The 23,978-nt window shown below is 43.2% G+C and overlaps 1 protein-coding gene across 1 annotated transcript in view; it reads right to left on the bottom strand.

Moving 5' to 3' along the window:
- LOC149802422 (equilibrative nucleobase transporter 1-like) overlaps positions 1–23,978 on the bottom strand; it is a 234,691-nt gene that overhangs the window by 59,343 nt on the left and 151,370 nt on the right. The window contains exons 4-8 of the mRNA XM_089951629.1: positions 10,570–10,616; positions 6,410–6,486; positions 5,804–5,896; positions 5,440–5,584; positions 4,890–5,075 (exon numbers count right to left, since the gene is read on the bottom strand). Coding sequence (XP_089807755.1) covers positions 4,890–5,075; positions 5,440–5,584; positions 5,804–5,896; positions 6,410–6,486; positions 10,570–10,616 — 548 coding nt within the window. The remainder of the gene's footprint in view (positions 1–4,889; positions 5,076–5,439; positions 5,585–5,803; positions 5,897–6,409; positions 6,487–10,569; positions 10,617–23,978) is intronic.

The raw sequence follows: 23,978 nt of genomic DNA, 5'->3' as shown, positions 1-23,978 counted from the left end.
GAACTTCATTGGGGGTACTGAGTTCACAATGCCCATATTGAATTTGTTTAGGGGGTGGTAGTTAATTTGCCATATTGCCTGTCGTCCTAACCTGTTGTTGGCATCCGTTAGTCTCGAGAGACGATGGAACTGCGCCCATGAGAGATGTCCCGGTTGGTGGTTGTGCAGCGTCTGCTGTGGCTAAGTAGTCCAATGCGGGTGTGGCAGTCCCTGCTGCACTTGCTGCACTTGAAGGTTGTGTCAGGTGTTGGATGAAGCTGATTCTTCTTCCTCTGCGATCGTCTTTCATCAGCTAGCAAGCGTTGCTTGTCCTCTCCGGCTTTCAGACCAGTGATCAGAGCATGTCGCCAGCCTGATCTGTCTAGAGCGAGCTCTTCCCAGGTGTTGACATCAATATCAAGGGCTTTCATGTCATGCTTACAGACATCCTTGAAGCGGAGATGTGGCCGTCCGATCGACCTTTTGCCAGAGGCGAGTTCAGAATAAAGAATGTCTTTGGGGATCCGTCCGTCAACCATCCGACGTACATGGCCCAGCCATCTGATGCGGCGTTGGCGGAGGAGTGTGATCATGCTGGGAATCTTGGCACGCTCGAGCACCTCGTTGTTTGTTACTCGATCGCTCCAGGTGATCCCGAGTATGCGTCGGAGGCATCGCATGTGAAAGGCGCTCAGTCTTTTCTCTTGTGAGGCGTACAGAGTCCAGGTTTCACTGGCATACATGAGAGTGCTTAGTACGCATGCACGGTACACGGTAATTTTAGTGTTCATGGTCAGCATGCTGTTGTTCCACACTCTCTGCGACAACCTGGAGAGAGTTGTTGATGCCTTTCCGATCCGCTTGTTGAGCTCAGCATCGATCGAGAGGTTGTTGGTGATGGTAGAGCCGAGATACATGAACTGACTCACCACCTCAAGTTCGTAGTTGTTGATGATGATGCTTGGGGGTCCGCGTCCTGAACCATCACGTTTGTTTTCTTTAGGCTTATGGTTAACCCAAACTCATCACATGCTTTAGCAAAGCGGGCCATCAGGTGCTGAAGCGCAGCTTCTGTGTGGGTGGCTAGAGCAGCATCGTCTGCGAAGAGCATGTCCCTGATGGTTACTTAACGCACTTTGCTCTTTGCCTTCAGTCGTGCCAGGTTGAACAGTCTGCCGTCTGATCGTGTGTGCAGGTAAATCCCTTCTGTGGACGTCCCAAAGGCGTGCTTGAGCAGGACTGCGAAGAAGATGCCGAAGAGCGTGGGGGCAAGGACACAGCCTTGTTTAACTCCACTGCGGATGTCAAAGGGGTCGGATGTTGAGCCATCGTACTGCACTGTGCCTTTCATGTCATCGTGGAAGGACTGGATCATGCTTAGCAGCTTTGGAGGGCAACCAATTTTCGCCAGGATTGTGAAGAGTCCGTCTCTGCTGACCAGATCGAATGCCTTGGTGAGGTCTATAAAGGCCAGGAAGAGGGGTCTGTGTTGTTCTCTGCATTTTTCCTGCAGTTGCCTGACAGAGAACATCATGTCGATTGTGGACCTCTCTGCACGGAACCCGCACTGCGACTCTGGGTAAACTCTGTCAGCAAGCGTCTGCAGTCTGTTCAGGATGACGCGTGCGAAAAGTTTACCCACGATGCTGAGAAGTGATATGCCCCTGTAGTTGTTGCAGTCGCTTCTGTCGTCCTTGTTCTTGTACAGGGTTATGATGTTAGCATCTCTCACGTCCTGAGGCACTGCCCCCTCGTCCCAGCACTGGCAGAGGAGGTCGTGCAGGTGTGTGAGAAGCACGCTACATCCACACTTGATGAGTTCTGCTGTGATGCCATCCTTCCCTGGGGCTTTACCTAGGGACAGTTTCTCTAAGGCCTTCTTGAATTCGTCTACAGTAGGTTTCTCATCCAGTTCGGCCATGAGAGGGAGGTTTTCAATGGCATTGAGGGCATCATTGTGCACGTGGTTCTCTTTGGAGTACAGTTCGGAGTAGTATTCCACCCATCGCTGCATCTGCTTGCCCTTGTTGTGGATGGTATCACCTGTGGCAGACTTCAGTGGTGCTGTCAGTTTCTTTGTGGGACCCATTGCTTTCTTTATGCCATCGTACATGCCTCTGATGTTTCCAATATCTGCTGCTGACTGGATACTCTGACAGAGCTGAAGCCAGTATTCATTGGCACACTGCCGTGCTAATCTCTGCACTTTGCTTCTGGTAGACCTGTATGCCGGTAGTGTCTTCTGACAGGGGGATCGCTTGTATTGCAGGTGAGCACTGCGACGCTCTTCTATGGCTGGAATGAGTGTGGCAGAGTTAGCCTCAAACCAGTCATTGTGCTTTGATTGCTTTTTACCAAAGATCCGTGTGGCTGTGCTGTATACAATCTCTCTGATGTAATCCCATCTTTCTTTGGCACTGCCGTTGAGGGGGGGGGGGGGGTTCTGAGTCAAACGTCTTGGAAAGAGCATATGTGAATTCCTCAGCCTTGTCTGGATATGATGTCTTGCTCACATCAATGCGTGGTTGACCCTCTTGCCTAGAGCGGTTGATCTTCTTTGGCTGAAGCTTCATTTTGCAGCACACCAGCGAGTGGTCGGTGTCTCAGTCAGCACTGTGGAAGGTACGGGTAAGAAGTACACCCTTCATGGCTGACCGTCTTGTAATGATCAAGTCCAGCTGGTGCCAGTGTTTAGACCTGGGATGCCTCCAAGACACTTTGTGCTGTGGCTTTGTCTGAAAGAATGAATTGGTGATGCTGAATTCGTGGTACAAGCACATCTCTAGAAGGCGCTGCCCATTCTCATTCATCTTCCCAACGCCAAACTTGCCAAGACAGGAGGGCCAAGAGTCATGATCGGCACCCACCCTAGCACTGAAGTCGCTCAGCAAAATCAAGTTCTCTTCCTTGGGAATTTTGTCAATGAGCGAGTTTAACTCATCATAAAACTCATCCTTGGTATCTGTGGCGGATCTTAGTGTGGGAGCGTAAACACTGATCAGGTTGACAGGCCCGTTTGTGGTGTGGAGGCCGAGGGATAGCAGTTTTTCATTTCCTTGTTGGCAGGGTTCAATCATTCCCAGCAGAGTGTTCCTGACAGCGAATCCAACACCAAACTCTCTGGCTTCATCTGCACTCTTTCCTTGCCAGAAGAATGTGTAGTTCTTTTCTCTGAGGGACCCAGAATCTGGTAGTCGTGTCTCCTGTAGTGAGGCGATGTCGACCTGGAGCCTTGCAAGTTCGTCGTTGATGACTGAAGTCTTACGAACATCACTGATTGTCTGGATATCATCTGAAAGCCCAGTCAGCATGGTCCGGACATTCCAGGTACCTAGCTTGAGGATTGAAGTCTTCTTTTTTATTTTTATTTTATTATTTCTTGGTGCAGTAGTTGCAGTCCGCTTGTCAGGTACTCGCGTACCTTAAGCCTTACGCACCCAGCAAGGCAGGCGAACTGTGGCGGGACGGCACCTTATTGGCTGGGGGCTGCCCAGTTTGAGGCGGGCGGTAGCTGTCCAGTGAAACATGTTGGTCTCTCCCACCGTCGGAAGCAACCCCTGGCGTCTGGCTCTACGCCAATCGAGCGGTGACTTATAACCGGTAAACTGCTGCTTCCCGTGTTGTGTCGACGATATGGAGCGAAGCTGGAGTGTCCTCTCCAGGGCGCAAGCCTGGGCAGGGTGATATGGAGAATCAACTGTTGCCCATGCAGCTGATCCCCCCTCTCCACGCAGCTGATGGATCCAAGGGAAAGGACAAGCCAATACGTCATGGCACCAGCTGCGTCGCAGGAGTTGCCGAAATGACACTGAAATCAATGCCAAGTCGCCTTAATGACTCCGACTCCGGATTTTCTGTTGGGGTTTACTCCCTTAGCCTTTCTCCTGAGAGGGTATAGTCGCAAGGCAGCGAAGGTTTGAAATCGGAGTTTACCTTCTCCTAGATGTGCGACCACACAAGGTTAACGAGCCCCATCTACCCGAATCATCTGGTTTTGAGGCGCCAGAAGCTCGCCTGTCATCCCTTCTCCAGTCAGTTTAAACAAGTTCCGCCACTCGTGAAGGCCTGGAGCTGGATTTGGTTGTCAGAGGCTCTATCAGACGCAAGCCATTGGGATATTTCCAAGGGAAGTGGGTGCTTATCTCCCACAACCGCCCCCGGCGATGACAACCCTTGAAACCCTAACCAAACTGAAGCAAAACATCTTCTCAAATGATGAAGCGATTTCTCATGGATTTATAACCATAAATTTACATGATCCTCGGTAAGGATATCGCATTGGTCTCGATACAATTTTTGGCTGAGACACCATAATCTCTGTCACCTTTTTTTATCATCCCCGCACACTCACTCGTTAAAACAACAAATATCTCACAAACTTTACGGCGGGAAGAGTTATCGCCCCTTTTGACACATATTAACAATAACAAAAGCGGGCGACCACACTTCACTTACCTAACCTGGCTTACACGCTCAGTTGGGCAGCCAATATAATCACTTCTGCAATTGAAAATATTTATAACATGTATACAAATATGAGGGGACCGTTTCCTTTTTCGCTCGCTTGTACAAAACAGTGGATTTCACTTGCAGTATGATTTGGCAACAGTAGCAGTGGGTGGGATGGGGGTGGGGGTGGAGTGGACTGACGGATGAACTGTATCAAGTTCCATAAACAAACAGTCTGTATAAATGTATATACACATATTGACAGACAATGGCGGACAATTACTCTCAGAAGAAATCAGTTTACAAAATAATTACAAGAACGAGGCCGTAAGATCCCCCCACCCGCTGCTCCATCATATACTTTACCGTAAATTTCTAATCCAGAGAGAGAGAGAGAGAGAGAGAGGGAGAGAGAGCGAGAGCGAGAGAGAGGTTGCAAGTGTATATGATTTTTGTTTTACCTTTTTCTGTGTTATAGTCTGTCACAATGTTAATATATGAATTGACTGTTCCAATGAAATAGTTGAATCGGAAGTAGAGTATCGTGAACCAGACAACATGAGAGATATACAAAGGGTCACAGAGGTACGATCGCATATTTCCATGTTCATGATTTATTTCTTTTCTGGACTCCTGAGCCTGCTCTTCTGAAAACGTGTTTAGAATCATATATAGATGTGTCGATATTAACATATTAATATAACTCTACTTTTTTTTTAGGTTAACATTTTTTTTTGCATACTGCAGTTTAAAGACTAACCGGCTGTAAAAACTCATACAACTGAGAAATATTTCATTATGCAAGTCTAGCGCTCTTCATTTTTAAAAGTGATTTTGTTATGAAAAGCCTCCTACTACTTTCAGTGAAGAGGGGAAAAAAAAACTTTAATAGAACTTCATACTTAGAATTAGGCTAAATACTAATTGTACTAATTGTAATACTAAATGCTAAATACTAAAGGCTAGAATTGAAACAATCATAATGGTGTAAATAATTTATGTACAGCTCACCTAGAGACTTCATCTCGTTGGTCTCAAATTTCTTCTTTATGAAAGTTTTTGGTAAGAGGAGGAAGGTGCTGATCACCGACATTCCTGATATTCCGAGAATGAAGAAGTATGCCATCTGTCTCTGTATTCCTACTCCATAAGCCAGCTGTTTTATAAAGACATGAAGTATCATTAGGCGTCAGTCGTATTTTGAATTCTACTTGTTGAAGCTTTCAATGTTACCATTACCATGCTATTTTTGTTTTTTGAAAAATATAAAGCGGTTGTAGTGAATATACTTAAGTAGGTGAGCTACGGATTTATAAAGCACATTGTATTGAATAGAATATTACAGATCCGTAAGTCCCAAGGATTCATTGCTTACCTTTACGGCTTGCTGTATCACTGATGAGGAGTCCATGAGGCCATTGAGAAGACCTAAAACTGTCGATGATTGCTTGGTATATAGATTTGCGACCTGCAAAATATAGTCATCAGCTTTTATAATAATAATTAAAAGAGAAACCCCCCCCCCCCATAACAAACATAAAATGTTGAAGCAAGCAAGTATTCTGGATTAGCCAGAAAAGTTCAAAGATGGGCACAATAAGACATAATTACTTGATAAACAGCCTGTAAATTGTTGATAAACTAGCGATCTTGTTACTTTAATTGATTGGCGCTCAGCATTAACAGGTTAGTGTTAGGACTGGTCAGCCTGGTGTCAGGATAATGTGACTGGATGGGACATCATGCTACATATCTGCGGCATGATGCCCCAGTGCTAACATCACTATAAGCTGCCACATTGCAGACATCGTAACGATATGACTGAAAAATTGTTAAAGCTACGTTAAAAATCCAATTCACACACACACACACACACACACACACACACACACACACACTTTAATTGATCTGAGTATTTTCAAAGCATATTTTGCTTATTGTGAATATGGTTAGCCAAAAAAGAAATTACGATCGTATTTACCTGACTGCTTGTAAGAATGAAGACGAAGCCACCCCCATCGACAAAAAGCAGGCCGGGACATATTAACCAGGGGGTCCCTGTAGGAGGAAAACTACATTTTAAATGAGAATTTATAGAAATATATCCGCATCTAACGGACGCGTCTGAAGTATACATATCAATCTATCTGAAATGCATGTATGTGTTTCTAAAAAAAAATGGAATTAGGGGTGTTTTGAAAATCATTAAAGACTTTATTAGATGAGGCTTACTAGACCGGTAAGACTTTGGGGTAAAAATGTTGCATTATTGATTATTTTGATAAAATATTTGATGACTTAGACTTGGTGGCATTATTTTCATAAATTACCGGATCATTTCGCCGTGATGATATTTTCACAATTAGTAAACGAGCCAGACTAAAAACTGCAATTGTCGATCACAGTTAGTCCCTTTCATAAGCAAACGACTGAAGAAAGTTAAATATATTACAGCCTTTATCCAAGATTATTAAACTTTATACATATTGCGAGAGAGATTAAAGAACCAAAACAGCATGAAATATGCACGAAGTTAGACTATATTGCATAAGGCAGACGTTATTCAGCAACAATGCGTAGTCATGTAAATAGTCCTTGCTTAACTCAGACACTATAAGGCACACTTTATCCAGTACAGACCGTACAAATATAAATTGTCCCATGTTAACTCGGAGGCGAAACAAGACACACTTTATCCAGTAACAGTCCGTACTCATGTGAATGGTCCGTGCTTAACTATAACACAATAATGTGTAACAGTCCTTACTCATACATATTGTCCCTGGTAAAGTCAGACACAAGACAAGGCACACTTTATCCAGTAACAGTCCGTACTCATGTGAATGGTCCGTGCTTAACTATAACACAATAATGTGTAACAGTCCTTACTGATACATATTGTCCCTGGTAAACTCAGACACAAGACAAGGCACACTTTATCCAGTAACAGTCCGTACTCATGAAAATAGTCATTGGATAACTCAGACCTAAGCCACCCTTTATCAATCAACAGTCCGTATTCATTTAAACAGTCATTGGTTAACTTAGACACAAAATAAGGCACACTTTATCCAGCAACAGTCCGTACTCATATAAATAGTAATTGGTTAACTAATACCCAAGGCACACTTTATCCAGCAACAGTCCGTACTCATATAAATAGTAATTGGTTAACTCATACCCAAGGCACACATTATCCAGCAACAGTCCGTACTCATAAAAATAGTAATTGGTTAACTCATACCCAAGGCACACTTTATCCTGCAACAGTCCGCACTTATAAAAATAGTAATTGGTTAACTCATACCCAAGGCACACATTATCCAGCAACAGTCCGCACTCATATAAATGATCCTTCTTCAAGACAGACACAAAATAAGTTTCTTTATCCAGCAACAGTCCGTACTCATATACATAGTCTTGGGGTAATTAAATCACTAAATAATGTACACCTGATCCAGCAACATTCCGTACTCATGTAAATAGTCCCTGCTTAATTCGGACACAAGACAAGGCACATTTTGTCCAACAACAATCCGTACTCATATAAATAATTCTTGGTTAACTCAAACACAAGGTAAGGCAGTAACGGTTTAAACAACTTATCATACGAGAATTTGGAAGGACACCCTGTATTGCAATCCACTGAAGAAAAAGGTTCGATTTATCTAATGATATGCAATAAAATATCACTTGTTTTAAAGTATTACTAATTCTCAAAAATGCCAAACAAAGTGTCACAAGCCATAGTTCACCATCCTTTCTTTAAAAATCAAGTTTAAAAATAGATTTGTTCATATCCTGTTAAAGCCTTTCAAAAAGTCAACAGGGGCTTTTAAAAAATAATTAAACATTAAATTCGAGTGAATTTAAATGCAGAATACATTTAGAGCTGTCACAAATCTTAGCCATTTTTGAAAAATCATAAGTACAATTATTACAATCTAAGTGAACACATTATTTATAAATCAAAAATGGAAAGAAGAGAATGCGAGAAGCAGAATCGTCGGGACATATTGAATAATCCATTTCATTCATGCAAAAATTCCTTGTGCAAGACAATATGGTATCTCATCGTACTGATCAAAACGTACTTGTGGACTTTTTAAAAAATATTTTACTCATATTTGAATATTAGCGAGTAAATTTCCCCATTCTTTCTTCTCTGTAGTAAGTGGGTATTGCGGGAGATCACGGGATATTCTGGGCTGGCTTTAAAATATCTTTGATGTCCGGCTCCATTTCCATTTCATATTCGTTGTTTCTCTGTTCTTATGCAAACAAATCCATAAGAAGGCAATGAAATCAGGTATGCGATTTTTCAATAATTTGTCTTGGGTTTCAATTTTAATTAGATGACAAATTACCGACAATAAATCTGAGCAAATCAAGTATTTTCCAATACATCTGAGAGAATAAGCCAGATATGAACAAAGAATTAAATAAAATTACACTTATTAATATATTGCCAGTCTTGAAAAATTCATCCAAAAGAAGGTACCACCCAAATAATATGCGGAAGAGACGGAATTCCTCCTATAACTGCGAAAAAAAGCGCACTGCTTCAGAGAGATGGATAAAATAAGTCCGAATCGACAGAGTACTGGCTACCCTTGATCTAGAATCATGCAAGTACCTGAATTATTAAGGATATATAATGTACCACGTGCAAAATAGTAGGCCTATGTACCGAAAAAATGTAATTGTTCAGTAAACATGAAACACATGCTTTATAATTGTAGAAGAGAAGAAGAGAGATGTGGAATTAGTTTAGGAAAACGTGATGTACTGCAGGTCATTACATCAAGAAACCATATACCCACATAATACTTCCCGCATTAACAAGTTTTGTAAATTGCCAATCATGCTAAAAATCCAGGTGATAATCAATAATAATTTAGATAAAATTACTAAATCAGCAAATCTCACACATGGCTTCATTAAAAGAAATTAGAAATTAAAAGAATAAAAGCGGTTGCTTTTAAAACCTTAGTCGAATCAAACATTGAATATTGTTCATTATATGAGACCTATATTCTAAAATACTAAATATTTTTCATTATTTGAAGCCCATATTCTAAAAAAGAAACATCAAAATGACCTTTCTAAATAATGGCTTATGTTGGGATCTAGGTGATTATTGATACAACTTAAGTGTGTCCAAGATGTCGGATTGGACTGGCAAGACGGATGTCTGGATCTGAGAGGGTGATCGGCACGCCCAATTCAATTTTCAAAATATTGTACATGGTATTGTGACAACACCAATGCCATCGGACATCTACTTAAGCTACAATCTATCAAGATACAACTATTCCATGACTATTGGATTATACCATACTGATAAGAATGCCATATATTTACTCCTTTTTCCAATGACCATTTCTCGACGGACAATGACCATTTCTCGATGGACAATGACCATTTCTCAATGGACAATGACCATTTCTCGATGGACAACGACCACTGATCGATGGACAATGACCACTGATCGATGGACAATGACTACTAATCGATGGAATGCCCTTCCGGAACTTGTACAGCCAGGTGAGCTGGATTGTTGTACCACATCAAACCATGAATGTTATAGCTGTTTTTACGTCTTATTATTACCTCTAATCTAATCCTTGTACGTTGTTTAATACCATTCAAAACTTGTATAACTTTTAAATTCTCATTCTCTGAAACTTATCTCGAATGTCTTTTTTAGCTTTAAACTAACAAAACCATGACGTGAAAGTTTATTAAATCTCCACAAGGAGTTGAAGCAAAGTATGAAGTCAGACATGCAAAAGTGAAGTCAGACATGCAAAAGTGAAGTCAGATGTGTAAAAGTGAAGTCAGACATGGAAAAGTGAAGTCAGACATGTAAAAGTGAAGTCAGACGTGTAAAAGTGAAGTCAGACATGCAAAAGTGAAGTCAGACATGCAAAAGTGAAGTCAGACATGTAAAAGTGAAGTCAGACGTGTAAAAGTGAAGTCAGACATGCAAAAGTGAAGTCAGACATGCAAAAGTGAAGTCAGACATGTAAAGGTGAAGATTTCGAATGGCTAATCGTGTATAATTTGATGATGACGTATGCGAGTAGCAGGGTATCAGTAAATATATAAAGTGTCCAATACAAGTCAAACAATGCTTACCCGTTGAAGTGAATGCAATCATCAAACAGCCCGCCCAAAATACACAACTATAATGGAAAAATTCAAGTCAGCTTTATAGAGAAAAACATAAATGTAAATAAAGAATAATGTTCTTTTAAAATTACATTCATGATGTCACCTTATTAAGACATACTTTCTTAATTTTGCGGGTCAGTTTTATTACAAGAATGTGTACTTTGAATTTATTTTACATTACCATCATGTGTAAACCACATTTGTATGGGTACATTTATTTGCAAACATATTTGTATGGGTATATTTATTTACAAGCACATTTGTGTGGGTATATTTATTTACAAGTACATTTGTGTGGGTATATTTATTTACAAGCACATTTGCATGGGTATATTTATTTACAAGCACATTTGTATGGGTATATTTATTTACAAGCACATTTGTGTGGGTATATTTATTTACAAGCACATTTGCATGGGTATATTTATTTACAAGCACATTTATATGGGTATATTTATATGGGTATATTTATTTACAAGCACATTTGTATCGGTATATTTATTTACAATAACATTTGTTTGGGTATATTTATTTACAGGCACATTTGTATGGGTATATATTATTTTACAAGCACATTTGTGTGGTATATTTATTTACAAGCACTTTTGTATGGGTATATTTATTTATAAGCACATTTATATGGGTACATTCATATGGGTACATTTGTATGGGCACATTTGTATGGGTATATTTATTTACAAGTACATTTGTATGGGTATATTTATTTACAAGCACATTTGTGTGGGTATATTTATTTACAAGCACATTTGTATGGGTATATTTATTTACAAGCACATTTGTATGGGTATATTTATTTACAAGCACATTTGTGTGGGAGTAGTTAAGTGGGATACCCTAGGGACAATGGGACTTAGCATTAAAAAGACCCCTGGGACACTCTAGGGACAATGGAAATTTAACATGGAGAAAAATCGTGGGTCACTCTAGGGACAATGGGAATTTAACATAGAGTTTGGGACTGTCTAGGGACAATGGGAAATTAACATGGGAATAGAGTTTGGGTTTGTCTAGGGACAAGGGAAATTGAATATGGGATTTTTTTTTTTTTTTTTTAAAAAGTTTTTTTTAAATTTAAATTTAAATTTAAATTTAGAAAAGGGGTAGGCAATGGAAAGGCTATCTTTTTTCGAGAAATATGGCTGGCCCTGAAAAGGGCCTTTGGGTTATGTTAATATTAATATTAACATAGATGGCATCTGTCACATCTTCTTCTTCTTCTTCTTAAACTCCTTCTAACTACAGGTCCATACACAAGTACCCTCTTGAGACATCCTTGTCTTTCTATGTAAACTCTCCTCATCCATTGACTAGTATCTGTCCTATCAACAACAGTCCACTTGGACCTGACATACATGAGCATGTCTGTCCTAAACATCATGGAAGACACAAGGGTGGATGACTCAACTGTGGTCCACATCTTGAAGCGACGAGAATAGGTGAATCAATGCAGTGAACTGTGCTTATTTATAGGTACAGGAAGGATTGAAACGGATTGAATTCATTCACCAATCCGAACACGCGTTACAAAATTCAGTCAGCTCGCATCCAATCCGAAGAGAGCAGTCTGTGACGTCACGTGGTCTATATAGATTCGTTAGCGCTTGTGTGCAGTCAATCTATGCGACAGTGATTCAACATGAAGGAAACTCAGAAAACGATCCATTGGGGTGCATCAGCAGGGGAGACTGCCCAAGGGAACCCGGACTTACTTTCAGAAGAGGTACACTGGGATTTTGTGGATTTTCTTACCTCGCAAGAATTTGTTCCAGAACCTTCGTTACCTTCTTCATTACCGCAAGTGGAGAATTTTAGACAGAGACAGAAAGAAGAATTGGAGAAATTTATGCAACGACAAAAGGAAGCGGAACAAGCTTTTCTCCTACAGCAACAGCAACAGCAACAAGAAGAGGTAAGAAAAAAACAACAGCAACAACAGCAAGAAGAAGTAGCAGCAAAGAAACAAGAGGGTGAAAATCAAACGGCTACGGTACTGTTGGACATTTTAGCGGAGTTAAGAAGTCTGAAACAAATGTATCAGACTTCTTTATCACGACCGAAGAGAATACGACCTTCCCGAGCTAAACACGCCAACCCTGTGACTAAGCCTGTCGTACCACCCTTAGTGATTTCAACCCAATCATCAGAAGTAGGCCTTGGCCGTGGCAAAGGCTTAAGGCAGTTAAAGTTGATTGGTTAAACTCACCCCTACACCAAAATAAAAAGGCCCTTTTCAGGGCCACCCACATTTCTCGAAAAGAATCAGAATTTCAATTTGCCAATAACTCAAAAATAAACCCCACCCATTTTACCCTTATAGTACGTGTCTGTGTATGAGTGCGTGAGTGTAGCTTCTTATTTTAAAATCAAAACTCAAAGACACTTACCTTATATCATTCATGTATTCTTTTATCCATTTTTTTACAATCCAATTCACAATTCACCACAGAACACTTTAATTAAAAGTTCATTGACTTCTTCTTTCTCCTTGTTTAGTCTCTCTGTTTTTTGAATTTCTTCACCGTTTTTACCTCATTTTCTTCCCTTCTTCTTTTCTTCTCCTGTTTCTTTTTCTTCACCTGTCTTCTTTCTTCCTCTTCTTCCTCTGAAGAATCCCTCTCTTCTTCCGAAGAATCCCTCTCTTCTTCTGAAGAATCCTTCTTTTCTTCTGACTCCTCTTGTTTCTTTTTTGGGCAATCTGGAGACCAATGTCCTTTTTCTTTACAATAATAACAGGTATCTTGACTTTTGTCTCTTTTAGTCCCTGTGTTTGTTCTTTTTTGACGGTCTGGACACTCTGAAGACCAATGCCCTTTCTTCTGACAGATATAGCAAGTATCTTGACTTTTATCTCGAAAGGAAGGAGAGTAGTCCGTCGGCTGGTCTGAAGAGAATTTTCTAATGACCCCTCGCAAAGCTCTGACGAAACGTTCCATCTGGGTAGTCTCTTCCATCGTTGTGCTCAGCTTGAGAGTGAAATGAATAGTGAAAGGACAAGACACACACCCTTTTTATATACGCTGGTTTGCCAAGACTATAAATTAGTCTGTGGTGTTTAAACTTGAGTCATTTGACGTTTTGCACTCAAGATGAAACGATCCCATTCATTCGAGAAGAAAGAAGAAGAAGAAAGTAAGAGGCAGAAACGTGATCTATCGCCTCGTACCAGGGCTGAAATCTTGGCACAGATTCATGCCAGTGATTTTGAAGAGGACATGAGTGAACCAGAATCCGAACCCTCTAAACCAAGTTCACCACCCTTAGTCAACCCTGAAAAGTACTATTCCATTCGAGAGACGGAAAAGCGCTCCTCTAGAAAATTTAGAACCACGGCTTACACCTACACGGTGAAGTTTAAAGATTTCAAGGCCGACGTACCCTTGGAGAAAGCAGAAGGGTTTATCACCGAGATGTGGGATTCTTTGCTCACCTCACTCAAGCGACAATGTCAACCCAAAGAAGACGATCGCTTGACACTATCCATAGATCACGACGGTTTGAAATCCCCTGTTTGGATCGAGTTTAGCAGACCCGCAGAACTAACCCCTTCCAAAGTCATGGACAAGATTGAACACGTACAACAATCTAATGACCAGTTTGACATCACCGATGGTAAAGCCACACTGAAAATGGCTCACATCTCTCTTCCTCAAGGGACAGGACGCAAAAAGATGTTATTGGTGGACGACCTTCGCAACACCAAAACAAGTCTCGTCCGAATTAACAACCCTCAAGACCAGATGTGCTTAGCCCGTGCCATCGTGGTGGGACGAACCTATGCCAACAAGAACGACACGGTAGAATGGAAAAGAACCTGGGAGAACATTCGAAAATCGAACCGAACCAAACAACGAAACGAAGCAGAACTCCTGTTGCAACAAGCTGGCCTGTCCAAAGACACACCCTGTGGCATTCCTGAGATGCAAAAATTGCAAGATGCCCTAGCTCCACGCTACACCTTGAAAGTGCACCCTCAAGAAATGCGCGGGTCTCTGTTGTTTCGAGGCCAAGACTTTAAGGACGGAAAATACATTCATGTCTATCATCACGATGACCATTTCGATACCATTACCAGTATCACTGGATTCCTGGGATACGGTTATTATTGTGAGAAATGTGACTATGGTTATAACAATCGAGAGCAACACAAGCATTGTGGATTGAAATGCCCAGGATGTTTGGCCTCTCCACCCTGTCTGAGCGAAGAACCAGTGCCTTGTTCAACTTGTCTGCGTACGTTTGTCAGCCCTGCCTGTTACCAGCAACATCTGAAGACGCAAGGTTCACAGCAGAAATGTGCTTGTCAACTCCTGAGATTGTGCCCTACCTGTGGACAAGGCATACTTACCAACAATGCCAAGGCACACGTATGTCGAGGAAAGAAAAAATGTCACATTTGTCACCACATCGTGGACTTGGAACACGAATGCTACGTGCAAAAATACCAACCCCCACCAGAGAAAGAGGACGGTCACAAGAAGAAAGGCAATTTCATCTTTTTCGATTTCGAATGCATGCAAGAGACTGGCATTCACATCCCTAATTTCTGCGTGGCTCATCGAGCGTGCGAGAAGTGCATTCAAGAACCTATCTTCAGTCATTGCCCTCACTGCAGCAAGATTCCTGGAGGGCGTGAAAAAATCTTTCGGGGACCAAACACGTTAGCCGATTTTGCCCAATGGGTCTTAGACCCCATCGACAAGACGTGGAGCCAAGAGGACATCGAACGTTACGGAGATTGTCATCGTCATGCCACGGTGATGGCTCACAATTTCTCCGGATACGATGGACAGTTTCTTTTGAGGTACTATACGGAACATGGCACCGAACGTCCTAAAGTGATTTTGAACGGAGCCAAAATCATTTTCATGCAAGTGGGACAAGTACAGTTTAAAGATTCGATGAGTTACTTGGCCATGCCTTTGAGCCGAATGCCTAAAACGTTTGGAATGACAGAAATGGCTAAAGGGTACTTTCCACACTTTTTCAATACGGAAGCCAATCAACATGCTGTTCTACCCCATTTGCCTGAGGCTCACTATTACGACCCCGACAACATGCGTACCGAACAACGAGAAGCTTTCTACGCTTGGTACCAGGCTCACGCCTCGGACCCTTTCGACTTTCAGGAAGAAATGTTAAAGTATTGTCGTTCCGACGTGGACATTTTACGGCGTTGCTGTGGAAAATTTCGAGAACTGTTCATGGAACACGGAGGGGTCGATCCTTTGAAAGAAGCTTGCACCATTGCCAAAGCGTGTTCCTTAGTGTACCGCCAACGATTCATGCCTGAAAACACCGTGGCTGTCATCAGTCCTCAAACGACCCACTATGTCAAGCATCAATACTCGGTCAAAGCCCTACGTTGGTTACATTACTTGTGCGACAAGGAAGACAAATGGATTCAGCATGCCCGCAACGGAGGAGGCGAAAAGACCATCGGAACGTATTCGGTAGATGGCTGGGACTTAGAAAACCCCAAGATCGTGTACGAGTTTAACGGTTGCTTATTTCACGGATGTCCCGTCTGTTACCCTGACCGTGACACTAAAAATCAGTTTTTGCAACGAACCATGGAAGACTTGTACCAGGACACTTGTCAGCGACGCCTAAAATTAGAACAGCAAGGATGCCAAGTGGTGGAAATGTGGGAACACGAGTACGATCACCGTTTGAAAACCGATCCCGAGTTTAAACGCCTCGTGGAAAGTTACCAGTTCATGGACCCGCTGAACCCGAGGGATAGTTTGTACGGGGGAAGGACCAATGCCACCTGTTTGCTGTACCAAGCCGACGAAGAGAAAGGAGAAGAAATCAAATACTTGGACGTGTGTTCGCTGTATCCCTACGTGTGCAAATATTGTCGCTTTCCTGTAGGGCACCCGCAATTGTTCACGGAACACATCGACCTGAAAAACATTCGACAATACGAAGGCTTGATCAAGTGTAAAGTTTTGCCTCCCACGAACCTATACCATCCCGTCTTACCTCACCATTGTCAAGGCAAACTGATGTTTCCATTGTGCCGTACTTGTGCCGAAACGTGCAACCAGGACCAACCTTGCCATCACAGCCAGGAAGAACGTGCCTTGACGGGAACCTGGGTCAGCGTGGAATTGTTCAAAGCTCTGGACATGGGATACCAACTGTTAGAAGTGTACGAAATTTGCCACTTTCCCAAGACACAACAGTACCACAAGGGTGACCCTACTCAGAAAGGCATTTTCGCCGACTACGTGGATGCCTTTTTGAAACTGAAACAAGAAGCCAGCGGCTATCCTTCCTGGTGTCACACTCCCGAAGACCAAATACAATTCAAAGAGAAATACTACGCACAAGAAGGCATCTCTTTAGACCACATCGAAAAAAACGAAGGCAGGCGATCGTTTGCCAAAGTGATGTTAAATTGCTTGTGGGGTAAAATGGCACAACGACCGTGTTTACCCAAGACGGAATATTTGACAGAACCTTCCCGCTACTTCCAGATGATTCACGACAAAACCAAATACATGAAACACGTGGACGTCGTTCGAGAGGATTTGATCTTGGTCAATTACGAAGAAGATCTGGACTTTGTACAAGACGACCCTTTTGGAAATGTCATCATTGCGGCTTACGTGACAGCTCATGCTCGCTTAAAATTGTACGAAGCTTTAGAACTGTTAGAAGAACGCGTCCTGTACTTTGACACGGACAGTTGCATTTACATCCATCACCCGATTCAACAGCACCCTGACATCGAAGGAGACCGTTTAGGAGCCTGGACAGACGAGCATCCCGACGACAAGATTCTAAGTTTCGTCAGTGGTGGTCCCAAAAATTACGGCTACGAATACCGGGACAAACAAGGAGAAGTGCACACGACGTGCAAAGTGAAAGGACTGACTCTGAATCATCGTACCAGTCGAGTGGTCAACTTTGGGGTATTGAAAGAAGCCTTGCAATCGGGAGAGGATGGAAACTTTAAAGTGACCACCTATCAACCGAACAAGATTGTACGTTTACCCACTCACCACATCGTCAGTCGACCCTTGGAAAAAGTCTATCAAATTGTATACCAGAAGCGAGTGCGACTTCCCAATCACTTCACCTTACCGTACGGTCACGTCGGTATTGGTCTGTATATGAAAAGGAACCCTAGGCAAGATCGACAGTTCATTGTTCATTGAAGTAACTTACCATGTCGTTGACGAAGAAGAAACCAGATTGGTTAGGAGTCAAATGTTGGACATCACCGAGACCAGGGTTTTGAGGCTTGGACACAAGAGGTGGCCCAGTATGCACGAGAGTTATTCAAGGAAAAAAGTTACTTTTCAACCTGTGTTAGTGACGGTGCCAGAAGAACCCGTCACCCAGGACAGGACTGTCGTGGACAGGCCTGAAAGACCCTTTCGGGAGGACACTTGTGTGACCTTACCCCTACTATAGAACTGGTTAGAACTTTACCCAAAACATGTTGTACAGACACTTGTGTTTATTCCACGTTCATGGTTATTATGTGCCTTTTATTCTTGTACTTAAGCCTTTGGCTTTTATGCATTTTTGTCTTTCGTATTCATGTTTGAAACATTCAATAAACGTGTTCTGAAAAAGTATATAAACTCTTGTCTTGTTTGTTTTTCGTGTCACAAGTGACATTTCTCACACCATGGCTACCTCTGCTGTCTCTGCTCCCTCTTCCTCTACTGTCAAAGTCATCGACGAACACTTAGATCGTGCCAGTTGGGAGGCTTTGTATCTTCGCCATCCCTTTTACATGCTCATTGCTGGACCTAGCGGTTCAGGCAAAACCGAATTCGTCAAACGTTTGATCGAACATAAACATCATTTGATCGATCGACCCCCTCAACGAATCGTGTGGTGTTACAAAGAGTGGCAATCGGCGTACAGCCTCTTGCGAGAAAGTCAAGGCGATTCCATCGTGTTTGTGCAAGGCATTCCTAAAGAAGACGACGGCATCGTCTCTGACTCCCGTCTAACCCATTTGGTCATTTTCGACGACATGTTAGGAGAAGACGAAGAAGAAATTAAACTGTGGTTCACGCGCAAAGGGCATCACCGTAATGCCACTGTCGTTTATATCACCCAAAATTTGTTTCAACAAAGTAAAGCCCATCGCACCATCAGTCTCAATGCGCATTACGTGGTCTTGTTTAAAAGCCCTCGAGATAAATCGCAAGTGCAAGTCTTAGCCAAACAGTTAGGAACGCCTTGGCTGACTCAGGCGTACGACGATGCCACTCAAACTCCACACGCCTATTTACTCTTCGATTTGAAACCTACGACTCCCGAGGATTTGCGATATCGTACCCACTTGTTTCACCACTGGTGCCAAGACGGAGGGCCTGTCCTGTACACGTCTCCGTCCTCGACTTCATTTCACTCCCCATAAAAAATCTATAAAAACCTCAGACCCTTTTTCGTCTGTCTCACTCTCAGTGCGAACATGACGTCCCTTCAGTCGCATCTTCCCGTCAAATTGATTCGTGCCTTGTATGGCATCAGTCGAGAAAAAGATCCACAAACACGAGCTCGTGTCTTAGAAGCTAGTTTCAAAGAAGTCTTACGATGGTTCACGGTGACGGCACGTCAATTACTCCAAGGAATCATTCAGATTCCTCATCAAACCAAACGCTTTTTCGATCGAAACAAAGTCGCTTTGGTCCAACTGGCCGATCCCCGCATCGACACTCAAACCAAAAAACAAATCATTTTGAAACCTGGAGGGAGCGGTACTCTAGGAGGGGTCATCATTCGCTCACTCTTAAGATGGGATCCTAATGCCCCCAAAGTTATACCCAAGACAAAAGTCCAACGAAGCCCCAACAAGAAAAAGACCAGGTCCCCAAGGAGAACTTCTCCAGTGGCAGGACCCTCCTCTGACCAGACACCACCCCGGAAAAAGAAAAGAAGCCCCCAGAAAAAGAAAAGTCCACAGAAAACTAGTCGCAAGAGAGGCACTTCGGCCAGGACGCAACCTTACACTCGCAAACCACGACCTGCCACAGCGGTGACTGCGTCTCCGGCAGCTTCACGTTTGTCCACTTCTCCGTTAATGACACCCAGAACTGAAGAGTACTTGGAGACGTTGATCACACCAAGAACTTCTCCGTTGATGACCCCCAAAAGAACTTCCCCAGTGGCAGGACCTTCCAATTTAGATGCAGTGGCTGCTGCTCATAAATTACCTTCTCCCAAAATCAAAGTTCAAGAAAGATCGGGCATGTTACAAAGTTTACTGGATTTGTCCAAGCAAGAACTGGCTCGATTTAGTCCGTTGCGTACCCCTGCACGACGTGTCATGCCTGTCCTCAAACTGATACGACGTAAAGACAATCAGTGGCGACGCGTTCCAGTATAAAAAAGGCCTGTGACCAAGTCGGGTATCAGTGTTTTTTCGGTGGTCCTGAAGGTTCAAAGATGTCACCCTCCAGAAAACCCCAAGGAAAGAAAAGGAAAGGACTGCCACCACGTTTAGCCAAACATGGGGACATGTTATCTGTCCTGTCCAAAGCTTCTCCACCCCTACGAAAAAAACTCATTCAAACGGCCTCCAAAGAGGTCATCGATACCGTGTGCGAATGTTGTTTGAACGTTTTGAAAGGCACGATCCCTTTGTCCAAACACCAGAAACAATGCTTAAGCAAACATCGTCACGTTCTTCGCCAAATGGTTCGAAAGAAAATTCCCATTCGTCAAAAAAAGAAGATGTTAGTGCAACGTGGAGGTATTTTACCTCTCTTGTTAGGCCATATACTGAAAGGAGTCTTGGGAACCATGTTGGGAGGACTGGTGGGAGCAAGATAAAAAGGCCTTCGGAAGTCCCAAGATCTCAGAATCGACCCTTGACAACCCCATGGAAGGACGAAAACTAGCTTTAGTGCCTTACAAACGATGGATGGAATACCATCGGTGGCAAGAACAACGCACCCCGCATTTACCTCCCAATCCCCATTTGAGCGAGATGTCCCAGTTACAACACGAATTGCAGTCCTTGATGGATCGCCAAGATTTGTCCGAAACAGAAAAATCGCAAAAGTACGGTCAACTCTTGCAAAGACTGCAACTCTTTCACCAGAAAGCTTTAGACGAAACAGCTCTACCCACTCTGAAAGATTTTAAGACCTTGATGAAAAGTCCAGCACCATCACCAGTACCAGTACCAGTACCAGTACCACCAGTACCCGTGACCAAGACAGAAAAAGGAGAAGAAGAGGAAGGGTTTCAAACTCCACCAGAAAAAGTACGCAAGTTAACAACACCACCTACCTCCAGAATTGGATGGATTAAAAAGATGATGGCCACCCCTTCTTCCTCACAAGAGAAAAAGAAAGTGAAGACAGAAGTGAAGACAGAAGTGAAACAAGAACCGATATCCCCCGCTCAGACATTCTTCTCCTCTTCGACGGCTATTGCTGGCCGCACACGCAAAGCATTGCAATCCAAGAAAATACCCCAAGAGAAAAAGAGTAGCATCCTCCAAGAGTGGGTGTCTTATTAACACACCAACCAACACAAAAAAAAATGGAAAAAGTCTTAGCCAGCATTTACTACGATCCCTCGCATCCTGCAGGTTACGCAGGAGTTCAAAAATTGTATCGTGCTGCCAAAACTCGACTGAAAAGTCTCCGTTTACCTCAAGTGCAACGATGGTTACAAGAACAAGCTACCTACACTTTACACAAACCCATTCGACGCAAGTTTGCCAGAAGTCGCACCCGAGTGGAAGGCATCGATCATCAATGGCAAGCCGATTTAGCCGATGTCTCTCATTTGGCCAGCTACAATCGTGGCTACAAATATTTGTTTTGTGTCATCGACGTCTTTTCGAAATTTGCCTGGGTCGTGCCCTTGACTTCCAAATCGAGCAGCGAGTTAGTGCGAGCCCTGCAACGAGTGTTGAAACAAAGCGGTCGTCACCCTCTTCGATGGCAAACGGACAAAGGTACCGAATTTCTGAACCAAGCTTTCCAAAAAGAATTAAAGAAACGTGACATTCATTTTTTTTACCATCGAGAATCCCGAAACCAAAGCCAGCATCGTGGAACGTTTTCAACGCACTTTGAAAGAACGCATGTGGAAATATTTTACGCATCACCACACTCTGAAGTACATCGACATCTTACCGCACCTGGTGCAAGCGTACAACCAATCTTACCATCGAAGCATGGGACGTGCCCCGCAAGACGTGACTCCCGAGAACGAAGTGTTGGTGTTTGAGCGCCTGTTTGGTACGTCCCCGACGAGGGCTGTCCCCAAGAAAAGTGGAGAGTTGGCCGTAGGAGATTGGGTGCGCATTGGCAAAACCAAACGCACTTTCGACAAAGGTTACTTACCTAACTGGACGACCGAATTGTTTCGTGTCACTGGACGAGTGCATGGCCGTCATCCTGCCGTCTATAAATTGGATGACATGAACGGAGAAGTGCTCAAAGGAACGTTTTATTTGCCCGAGTTACAACGTGTGACCAAAAAAGAAGACGACGTGTACGACATCGAAAGCATTCTCGAACGCAGAACCCGTAAAGTGGGCAAACGACGTGTCAAAGATGTCAAAGTACGTTGGAAAGGATATCCGCCCAGTTTTGATTCTTGGATCGACGCTTCGCAAGTCATCGACTATAAAAAGAAGTGACCATCATGCCTTTTCACACAGCATACGCAGCTACGTCGACCACTCCTCCTTCCCCTAGTCCTTCTGTGCAAGATTTACAAAAACAACCCTTGTGGGTGTGGTGTGGAGAACGTGTGCCTAAAACGCAAATCGTCTTTTTCTGCCAAATCTTCGTGGTGTATTGTGTCATCGGGGCAGCCATCGCCAATTTGAGTTTGCAACAAGGAGACAAACAATTGTGGACCATTTTATTGAGCAGTTGCATCGGTTACCTGCTTCCTAATCCCTCCCTGAAATTCACCTCGAACGGGAACCCCGGGAACCTTGTGTCCAGTGCCAGTGCCAGACACCACTTCAATCACAACCAGAACCCCATTTTAGACGGAGACACGCCTCTGACGTCCAGTAACCCCTCGGACAGCCACAGAACTCTAGAATTATGAGTCACCAAAACCAATTTTACTTAACTTTACCCAGTGACAGTTCCATGGAGGTGTTTCCCAAGAACACATTGTGCTGTTACACGGCCAAATTACCTCAGGCCATCCAGTTAGATCACGAAGCCCATTGGGAAGTGGCTTTAGTAGAAATGATTCACCTGACCCAAGTCCTCAATGTCCTTCCCAATCAAAATTTTTTTGATGTGGAAGTTCATGACGAGCAAATGCAACAGTGGATGGATAGCAATGTCAAATATGACAAGAAAACCCGTACACAAAAGTACACCACCTATCACTTGTTCATTCCCCTAGGCTATTATTTTAGTGGTCAACATTTGGTCAGCACCATAACCTCCAGGTTTAATGTCGTGTTTCTGAAAGCTTCAACATTGCTATAAAAGGAGATCTGGGACAAAATATTCCATTCACCAAAGAAAAGTCACGGTGAAACTCCATTTTCGAAAACGGTTCTCTCACGACTCGTAAGTAAGTCATGTATCCAGTGTACCGAGGGGTTGCTCGACAGCGAGGAGACGGTTTAGGAGACATGTTAAAATCGGCCTTTCGTTCGGTGGCCCCGGTGTTGAAACCGATGGTGACTCGCGGATTGCACGCCTTGAAAGATGCGGCACTGACGCAAGGCAAAGAATTTCTCCAAAATGTCATCATCGACAAACAAAACCCTAAAGAAGCCTTCATGAGGGCAGGCAAAAATGTCTTGCTGCAAACGGGCAAAGACATTTTAGGCCAACGAGAAACACCTATAAATGCCCTACACGCTACCGAGTCAGGCATTCAGCAAGGACAAGGCAGAAAGAGACGACGAAGAAAACACCCTTTCACCAGACTTCAAGCGAGAAAGGCCAAGAAAAGAAGAACCGTTCGAGACTTAGACGTTTTCGATTATTGAGAAAAGAGACAAAAAAATGATGCACCGAGAATCTTGCGCTTGTTCCAAGACGGAACTGGATCTGTTTGCCATGCCCCCTACCATGATGACCATGCAAGAATCCCAGTGGGTGGAATTTCACCCCGTCTCCTCACTGACCGATTCCGCTCCCATCGAGTTTGAAATCAAAGGACAGCCCGAAGATTACATCGATCTGAATAGCAGTTACTTGTACCTGAAAGTCAAAATTCTAGATAAGACTGGAGGTGCTATAGACGATGAAGCAGTAGCTCCCGTCAACAATTTCATGCATTCCTTGTTCAGTGGAGTGGACTTGTACTTGAATAACAAACTGGTCAGTAGCAGCATGGATACTTACCCTTATCGTGCCTACCTGGAAAATCTCTTGACG

Source organism: Sinohyriopsis cumingii, chromosome 3 (genome assembly GCF_028554795.1).
Source record: "Sinohyriopsis cumingii isolate HCF-2022 chromosome 3, ASM2855479v2, whole genome shotgun sequence".
NCBI lineage: Eukaryota > Metazoa > Mollusca > Bivalvia > Unionida > Unionidae > Sinohyriopsis > Sinohyriopsis cumingii.
The sequence above is the reverse complement of the archived record's forward strand: the minus strand, read 5'-3'. Positions and strand labels throughout refer to the sequence as shown.